We start from the raw sequence: 9,695 nt of genomic DNA, 5'->3' as shown, positions 1-9,695 counted from the left end.
CATCACTGATGGGGACGACAAGGAGTACAGAGGTCTGACCCAAGACTTTGTGGACTGGTGCCAGCTGAACTACCTCCAGATCAACGCCAGTAAAACCAAGGAACTGGTGGTAGACTTCCGCAGGCACAAGCATTCTCCACTGCAACCACTGAACATCCAAGGTATCGACATTGAGGCTGTGGACAGCTACAGGTACCTTGGTGTTCATCTGAACAATAGACTGGACTGGACTCATAACTCAGACGCCCTTTTTGTATTCTAATTTTTGCCTCATAACTTTTGCACTGTCCACTTCCTGCTGTGACAAAACAAATTTCCCACGTGTGGGACTAATAAAGGTTATCTTATCTTATCTTATCTTATCTTATCTTATCTTATCTTATGTCTTCCAGTCAAGGCGGCGGGAAACCGCGCCCTTTTATCCTTTTACGTTCTGAGTCGCTATCTGGGTTCCGGGTAATTTGACCGGAATGTCCCGGTACCAGCGACCTGACCGTTTAATCGGGGGCTTTTTAGGAGCCACGTGAAAGCAGGTGTGCTCAGACATTTCTAGAAAATGGCCCTGTTGAGTCGCGGTGCGGGAGCTGCGGTAGTCACGCGGCCTGACTCACTCTGTCAGGTTGTTCAGGAGGAGATGAACAGACGTCATCAATGGCTTTGGTAACTAAGAAGACCTGCCCGTGGAACAGTTCATAGCAGCAACCATGCTGCTTAGCTTTCTAGTTCTATGTGGGGTCTTTCAGAGCATATAAGACGCTGCTTTCAGCTTTGTCCCGAACAGGGCCAGTTTTTGAGAGAACGCTGAGAGGACCGCCCGGGTCAGCAGATTACCTCATCCAGGGCCGGTCCAAAGTACTATGGGGCCTTAAGTAAATTTAGACTCGGGGCCCTACTTCCTTTCAGATCCCAGAAAATAATGAAAAAAAAAGCTTTGGTCCTTTGGGTCAAGCCAAAAGTACCATCATTTCCAGTATAGTTACTCCCAATTTACATAAATAAATGTTTATTTCAATCCAAGCTAAAATTTCTTATAAGAGATTGATGTTATGGCAGATTACTCAGTGACATGTTTTGTAATGATAAAGTTTTGATTTGTATTTTTTCAGCACCATCTTCACCACCAGGAGAAAAAAATCTGCATCAACTACAAAGTAAAGCAGGTAATTTTACTCAGAGGACTTGATGTGTTAAATTTTGGAATGATATGATATTGTTTTATACAAGCTGAGTAGTGGATGGTGATACCACCTAAATATTTATACTGGTTTTGTGGTGGGTTATTTTAGTCATACAAATGCCAAATCTAAATTTTGAGAATTTTTCCGTTCGGTAAATATATTGATGAGTTCATGGTCTGTCATCTAGTGTCACCATACTATCTTTTTATTTATACAGCATGGTGATGTGATTCAGATTATTTCAATGTGGTTAAGTATTGTACTTTGTTCCATGTTGACTTATTTGTAAGTTGTATCCTCCACCTGAATTGGTAGTGAGTATTGGTTATTCAATCAGTTAATCATACAAAAACTGCGTAAATATGGTTATACACCATTCTGTCATCTTCATACTGTGAGACATATTTTCACAATTTTTTAGGTCACAGGTGATGAGATGGCAGTGTAAACTCTGCAAACATGAGGAGTCATCAAAAGTGTCACTACTCAAACATTATCGAGTGAAACATGGTACATTTGGTCATGGCTATTCCATACCCTGTCTTCATTTGAATTGTCCTTGCTCTTTTAAGACATGGGGTGCCTTACGCTCACACTTGTCTAGGTCTCACAGTTCGCATGAAACGGAAGAGTGTGAGGTCCTTCCAACTATTAGATGTAAAATCTGTGACTCTTTTTACCCAAACACAAAAGACTATTTTCAACATATAAATTCCCATTTGAAAAGCCATGAAACCATAGAGTGTGTTTTTGATGGTTGTGAGTTTAAGACAAACATTTGTGGGACTTATGCGACTCACAGAAGTCGAAAGCACAGATTTTGTTCATGGAAGCTCTTTAAAACTAACTTGATTTCAAAGCAAACTGTCAGTACATCTAATGAAATCGTCTTACCAGCACTGGAATTAGAAGATCACGAGGACTTGGATGTCACCACTGAACTTGGTTGTGAAAGGGAAACAACAAATGAAATTTTGAAAAATATTGGTGTGCTCTTGTTAAAACTGGAAAGCATCTATAATGTTTCTGGTAAATGTGTGGATGACTTGGTGGAACAGCTCAGTTATATCTGCACATTATCACTTCAGTATATTTCAAAGTCAATAAGTGATATTCTTATTAAGAATAACTGTAATATTGATCAGTCTTTTGTCAGTGAATTGGCTGAAAAAATATGTCACTGTAGTCCTTTATGTTCAGCCCTTAGTCCCGATGGTCCCTTTGCTTCAAGATATAAGAGACAGAAATATTTCAAGGAAAACTTCTGTGTTATTGAACCAGTAGAATACTGTTTGGATCCAGAAAAGAATTCCACTTTTCAGTATGTGCCTATTCTTCAGTCCTTGCAGCTGTTACTGAGTAAAGAAGATGTTAACAGTATATTAACTAGACATTTGAACACTTCACAGTTATCCTCTTTCCACGATGGACAATATTTCAAGCAAAACCAACTTTGTGCTATTGAAGACTTAAGTATTTCCCTTGTTCTCTATGTGGATGACTTTGAAATTTGTAATCCACTTGGGACTTCAAGAAAAAAACACAAAGTCACAGCTGTGTACTGGGTACTTGCTGATATACCAACTGAACTGAGATCACAGCTAACATCAATTCAATTGGCTCTCCTGTGTAAGGCAAGTGATGTTAAAACTTTTGGCTATGAAACTGTTCTCGAGCCACTTTTAAAGGATCTCGTAACATTAGAGAGAGACGGGATTTTTTGTTCACAGCTTGGTAGATATATCAGGGGCACTGTTTTTTGTGTTTGTGCTGACAATCTTGGCGCTCATTCTCTTAGTGGACTCGTGGAAAGCTTTTCTGGACATTACATCTGTAGATTTTGCCTTGGAGACCATTCAGACTTTCAGCAAAAAGAAGTTCGTTCAGGAGCTTTTCCACCAAGAACAAAAGAGAACTATGATCTACATGTCCAAACCATAAAGGAAAATTCCTCCTCGGTTCATTTTTGTGGTGTGAAGAAAGGTTGTCCATTAACAGGGAAATTAAAATATTTCCATTTTGTCACAGGGTATCCTCCAGATCTTTTGCACGACCTTTTTGAAGGCATAATTCCACTAGAATTAGCATTATGCCTTCATGTGTTTATCCGTAAACGTTACTTTTCCTTAACTGAACTCAATAACTTCATAACAGAATTTCCTTACAAATGGACCGATAAAACAGATCGCCCCCAAATCATCCCCCTAAATTTTTCCACTCGCAAAAGCATTGGTGGCAACGCACATGAAAATTGGACGTTATTGAGACTATTACCTTTTATTATTGGGGAAAAGATTCCCAAAAATGATGAAGCATGGCAAGTTCTTATGACTCTAAAAGATATAACTGAACTTGTGTCCCCTATTCACAGAGAGGAAAGTATTTGCTACTTGGACACACTTATATCTGAACATCGCAACAGGCTATTGGAGGTTTTCCCAGAGCAAAAACTAACTCCAAAACACCATTTTTTGGAGCATTATCCTGACTTGATCAGAGGATTTGGTCCATTAGTATGCCTCTGGACTATGCGCTTTGAGGGTAAACATAGTTTCTTTAAGAAGGTTGTTAAACAGACAAACAGCTTCAGAAATGTACTATTGTCACTTGCCTCAAAGCACCAGATGATGATGGCATACTATTCAGATGGTAATGCATTGAAGCCATCAGTGTGTGTCACTAAAGTATCATCTCTTCCATTGGAACTGCTTGATGTAGAAATACAGCAGTGTCTCAAGGAACTTTATCCAACACAAGCCTATGTGAATTTGACCAACTCTCTGACTCATCATGGAACTAAATATGCCTCAGGAATGGTTTTGCCTCATGGATCTACTTGTGGCTTACCTGACTTTGTGGAGATTTTACAGATTGTTGTCTTAAGCAATGAATTTCTTTTCATTGTGAAGTTGCTCAACAGCTGGTATGATGAACATTTTAGGGCATTTATTCTGGATCCTTCTGGGAAAATGACCTTAATACATCCCAGAGTACTTGGTGACACTTACCCCTTAACACCATATCGTGTTGAAGGCAAGCAAATGGTGTCAATAAAACGTCACATTGTTTGTTAGTGTAAGGGGAAAGACTCAGATACCCCCTTTCTTTTTCTTTTTTCTTGTGGTTTTTATTCTGCAGATGGACTCCGTTGCCTTGAAAGTAATTTTTGGACAACAGAGTGAGAAGCTTGTGCTCTCTTCAGGAATACCCAGGACTGTTGAGGAGTGTCATGAGACAGTGAGAGAGACATTTGGGCTAGTTGAGGATTTCATATTGCACTATTATGATGACTCATTTGGAGATTTCTTTACACTTCATTCTCCCAACCAAATCAAAGATAGGGGTACAGTCAAAGCTGTGGTCATTCCATCAGTAGTGCTTACATTGATTCCTCAGTGTGAAAATCCCTCAGATGTAAGTTCACTGAATGAAAGTTCAAGCTCTTCAACCTATAAAACCACAGAGGACCAAACAGATGGATCATCTCTGTCTTCAGACAACACTGTCATACTCTCCCCTCTTCAAAGTCCTCTAAAGACTACATGGCCAGATGAAATTGTCATTCCACTTTTCTCTGTGGCAACAGAGACTGTACTGAAAAATGCCAATGAAGTCTTTGTTCAAAATGGCACTGTGCTGAACAATACTTCAGTCAAGTCAGATATAATGGAAAAATTAGCTGATTATATGTACAGCTACACAGCCTACCCTACTGGCCTTCAGATTGGAGAAGTGGCAGAGGCTCTGGTCAAAAAGCACCCATGTCTGACAGAGCCAGGCAGTCGTAATGGCTGGATGGGATGGATGTATAGTCTTAAATACAAGATGGGAAATTACAGGTCAAAGTTACGAAGTCTTGGAGTTCCAGAGGTTACTTGCAACTCACTGAAGAACAAGCACCCTGATGACAAGGCTCCAGCGAAGAACATAAAGAAGGCGCGGAAAGGAGAAGTGCTGTTTCTGCCACACTATCCAGGACAAGATGGTAAAGAACAGCAAGAGCTGGAGCGACAACAACTGATTGATGAGTGTAAGAAGAAAAACAGCACAGCCATCAAGGATTTAATGTGCAAAACCTTTGCACATAGAAGACATGATATTATCAGCCAACAGCTGAGTGTCAACGACATCAAGGACAGATGGCCGGCGTTGTTTGACGTCTCCCAAGTAAGTGTACATTTAAAGGGATATCCACTTGTAAATAAAATTTGGTCTGTTAGATCCCCCATCATAAGATAAGTGAGGAAAAACATGTTGCTACCATCCTAGTGATTTTGATGATCTTGCAGCAGCCAGGTTGCTTTAATTTGTCATAAGACTCTAGAATCGCTAGGAATTTGAATCAAAATGAGGAATCTGAATCAAAACCAGAATGGTTCTAATTGAAACCATTCCCAAGCCTATGGAACAATAAATAATTTCCGTTCACTTAACTTGTTTTAGGCTAAGCTAATGTAACCTGACTGAAGAATGATTGGGCTGATTGCAAAGTGCCTTTGTCTCACTTATCTAACTCTGGAGCACATAACGACAGACTAGATTTTACTGAAGAGTAAAGAGTGAAGAGTAATTTAATATTTTTATGAAACGTTGGTTACGTATTGTAACCCCAGATTCTATGAGTATAGGCGCAGCCCTTTAAGTGGGTATTCCCCTTGTGCGCGCAGCACTGAAGTATTTTAGTCCACGCCCACCTGCTGTGTGGGCCTCACCCTGGTCTAGTATAAGTTACGGTGAGACCAGGAAATCGACTCTGCCGTTTTTCTTCAGCCAGCCAGAAGATGTCCAGCGAGACCATCCGTCTGTGTCCATCCTGCCAGACCGGCTACATCATGTCGTATGACCGACATGCCGTCTGCGTGGGCTGCCTCGGTCCTCACCATGCAGACCTCGCCCTCACACCTTAATCCTATTGCCGCTCCTGTTAGCTCCTCCCGCCAGAGGAAAAGCAGCGGAGGTCAGCCTTTTTCAAGGCTGATGCTGAGGAGGCGTTCCCGCTAAGAGAGAGGTACTTGCTGGAAGAAGCCATCGAGTTCTTCGATGGTGGGCCGGAATTGGATGATTCCACCCACCGTGAGGAAAACGGCAGTGGTAGCAGCTCCACTGCCTCCCAGCTGGGCAGCCTGGCGACAGAAGGGAGGCGGATGAGCGGACGCTCATCCACCCCTGGCCTTCACATGTCGGCGAGGACGCCGCTCCCAGTTGTTGGTGCGCTGCTCCTGGATCTGCCTGGCATCATCCAGGAGGCAGCTGGTGAGAAGGGACTTTCCGTCCCTCAGCCTGCTCCACCCCCCATTGGATGATCTGGCGGGAAGGTATGGCTCCGCTCACTCTCGTTGCCCAGATCCCATCTGGCCCCAGTTCCCGGCGGTGATGACCTACCTCTCTGAGGCAGCAGCAGAGCCAGCGAAGATTAGAGCGCCGGTCTCTACCTAGGGCTACACAGAGGGCTTCACAGACCGGAGTTTTCCGCCTGTTCCCCCTCTAGAGCCGAGCCTCGCTTCAGTTTTCGGCACCAAAATGACCAAGGTCGTTGGACATCAACCGGCCCATCCCGCCAAACTTGACCAGCTGATAGCAAGGCTCACTGATCGCGCACATCAATGCACTGTTCAGTCAGCTGCAGTGACTAACAACACTGCCTTGCTAGCGTTTGTCATCTCCAGGAAGGTGGAGGAAGCAGAGCTGCCAGAGGAGCTGAAAGGCTTTCTCTGTAAAGCCGCTGACACGATTCTGAATATTTGCGCCACTTCAGTGGAGGTGTGTTCCTCTTGCATCGCTGCCTGGCAGACGATGGTTCAGAGGGCAACCTGGCTCCGCCTCTTCCCTCCAAGATTATACAATCTCACAGGGAAATAGTGCAAGCAATTCATAACATAAAATTTAGAAGCTTAGTGGAAGATAATACTTTATGTTAAGGCTTTAGTCTGCATACTGAACAACTCCACTTATATGGATTTATGTCTGGATGAGTAAATTAATCTTTTGCATGTTAGAAAATAAGGTCCAGGTTGCAAAAAATGGTAGTTCCACTTAAAGATTTTTTTTTTGATTGAATCAGAATTTTGGCCTTCAGATTTTTTGTCCTTGGTTTTTTGTCCTCTCCCATCCAGGCCAGTGCAGAGTTTCATAGGATCACGACCCTGAACCTTGAACCAAAGTTCATGTCATCGTTGGACTTGTATTCATCCAAACTCCTGTCCTTGTTTCAAGCCAAGAAAGGTGCTGCTGGACAACGCCACAGGGCACAGTTAAACCTTCTGCTTCAGGTAAGGAAGATTGCATTTTCTAACCACAAAAACGTTCCAACACAGCATTGAAGAGGCCCTTCCACTAAAAATGGCTTTTCTTAGGTTTCTGTTCAATATTTTAGCTCCACAGGTGTTCTTACCTTGATGGTGGGTGTGAAAACAGGTCAACAACAGAAAAAAAATAGTTATGTTTAAGCTAGAAATGGTAAGTCATGTTTTAAATGTGCAAATTTTGCCTCAGTTGAGACTTCCTGTTTTACAGAGTGGAAATTCCATCGAGAAAAAACAAGAAGTCATCATCAAATGTCTCATTGACCATCTGGGAGAGGATCCAAGTGCCTTAATCAAAACCTTTGAGGTTGGTGCAATAAATCTGTTTTAGGAATATTAGTAGTTTATTTTAGCTTGTGAGATCATAGAAAAGTTTTAAGATACTGTTCTAAAGGGTATTGTTATTGAAGGCGTTACTGTTCTGGGCAAACTTGGGAATCTGAGCAAAGCCTGTTGCTATCTTTTGGGACTGTGCTATGCTCTGGATCTGAAATACCCCAAGAATTTCAAATGCACATTCGAAGCATTTCAAAAAGTGTTCATGGAGCTGGATCCAGGAAACCTTTCTGTCAAGGTTCAAAGACTGAAAAATGACCTCTGTTCATTGTAGACAAAATTTCACAGGGCTGTTCTTAAAGTGTTAGACTTGTTAAGTGACATGTAATGCTCATCAAAAGGTTCAGTTGCGGCATTACATTGTGTTGACATTCCTGTTCATAAATAATGTTTGTACCATAAACTGTTTTTGTATTAACTTTCCAGATTCACATTAAGGTGTAAATGGGAGAGTATCTTCTGTATGGTTTTTTTTTGTTTTGTTTTTTTTGGTTTTTTTTAGCGCAATCCTTTTTGAAACCTTTTTATTTAAATTATGGATGTTTTTTGGTCACTCTTTAGTTATAATCTTCCCAATTTTTTGGAATCAAAATAAGATGTTCAAAAACTATGTCACAGTGCAAAAGTTGTTTTTTTTTCAGGATTTATATTTTTTTGGGATCTTAATTTTATTTTTGTCATTTGACCTTTTCTGAAAAGGTAAAGCACTGCGTTCACTTGAGCCACTTTTATTCTTTGTATGGCAGGTACATTTTTCTTGTTGTTAGCATCAATATGCCAGTTTTACAGAGTTTTGTCAAGCATGCCAATTTGGATGCAATTTTATTATATAAGGCTGTTGTGACTGAAATTTTATCCAAGTTCTATCCACTGAATGTAGAACAGATTTCAGCTCACTGTGTTCAGAGAAGGAATCTGCTAAATGTGTGATTCACAAAAAAGCTGTTTAAAATAAATCATTGTGAACAATGATGAACTGACGTGGTTCTTTTTTCCTGTGTGTGTGTGTGTGTGTGTGTGTGTGTGTGTGTGTATGTATGTATATATATATATATATATATATATATATATATATATATATATAGTAAAAACACTTAATTGTAATTAACGTTTTTGCTTAAGTTAACTTAAAAATATTAAGTAAATTGAACCATTATTTAAAAACAAATAATTGTAATGGTGTTGGTTAAATGTGCCAAGCATTTCAGCATTTCCTAATTAATATTTTATGTATTTTGAACTTTTGGTTACTGTTGTTTTAACTTACATTTTCAATTGTATTTACTCAATTTTGTATGTTACTGTAACATCTTTAATTGTTCATAACAACTTATTCCATTTTAGTTGGATTTACTCAATTAATAAGGTGTATTTAAGAGATGTGATTGTTTTTGCATTTACTCATTATTTTTGAGTGTAAAAGTGTTGCACCAAAATATTTAAGTAATTATCAGTTTTAGTTCTTAGAGTGTACAAACCCCAAGTATGAATGTGTGTGAATGCTAGATAGAAGCACTAAGACAGAAAAAAGTTCTTGTGCAAATGGATGAATGAGGCAAGCTGTGTAAACCCCTTTGAGCGCTCAGAGTAGAAAAGTGCTATAGAAGAGCCAGGCTATTTACCATTACCATTTACCTATAGTTATGACCTTTGGTTGGTGGCCAAAATGAGACTGCGGAAACAAGCGGTCTAAATGAGCTCCTTCCCAGGAATGACTTCGTTGTCCCTTAGCAATAGTACTTTGCTTTCTTTAAAATCCTTTTCTGTAATTCTGAATACTTTGTGGCTTATGGTGTTTTGGAAAACTGTAACTTATGACAGACAGCAATAATAACACATTTACATCCTTCATATGGTCTTCGGGTCAAATTAACCCGCA

At 40.3% G+C, this 9,695-nt stretch overlaps 1 protein-coding gene across 2 annotated transcripts; it reads left to right on the top strand.

Moving 5' to 3' along the window:
* Positions 1–968: 968 nt before the first annotated feature.
* Positions 969–8,777, top strand: LOC146566644 (uncharacterized). Of its 2 annotated transcripts, XM_085286190.1 has the most exons (4): positions 969–1,160; positions 4,317–5,345; positions 7,292–7,447; positions 7,692–8,777. In XM_085286190.1, exons 2-4 carry the CDS (start codon positions 4,317–4,319, stop codon positions 7,809–7,811), a joined length of 1,305 nt encoding a protein of 434 aa, XP_085142316.1. In that variant the 5' UTR covers positions 969–1,160; the 3' UTR covers positions 7,812–8,777. The 2 variants fall into 2 exon arrangements, with proteins under 2 accessions (XP_085142316.1, XP_085142315.1); XM_085286189.1 differs by lacking the exon at positions 969–1,160 and having other exon boundaries at positions 2,248–5,345.
* Positions 8,778–9,695: the final 918 nt, after the last annotated feature.

The sequence above is a fragment of the Mchenga conophoros genome, linkage group LG9, assembly GCF_057382185.1.
Source record: "Mchenga conophoros isolate Kocher_MC1m ecotype Shallow Benthic linkage group LG9, M_conophoros_male_GT1.1, whole genome shotgun sequence".
NCBI lineage: Eukaryota > Metazoa > Chordata > Actinopteri > Cichliformes > Cichlidae > Mchenga > Mchenga conophoros.
Note: the sequence above shows the minus strand (reverse complement) of the source record. Positions and strands in the feature narration are given on the sequence as shown.

Bases quoted from the DNA above. Each gene is read 5' to 3' on its own strand.
- LOC146566644 (XM_085286190.1), top strand. From the start codon at position 4,317: ATGGACTCCGTTGCCTTGAAAGTAATTTTTGGACAACAGAGTGAGAAG. The intron at 5,346-7,291 runs GTAAGTGTACAT...TCTCCCATCCAG, and splicing joins CGTTGTTTGACGTCTCCCAA to GCCAGTGCAGAGTTTCATAG. The intron at 7,448-7,691 runs GTAAGGAAGATT...CCTGTTTTACAG, and splicing joins AGTTAAACCTTCTGCTTCAG to AGTGGAAATTCCATCGAGAA.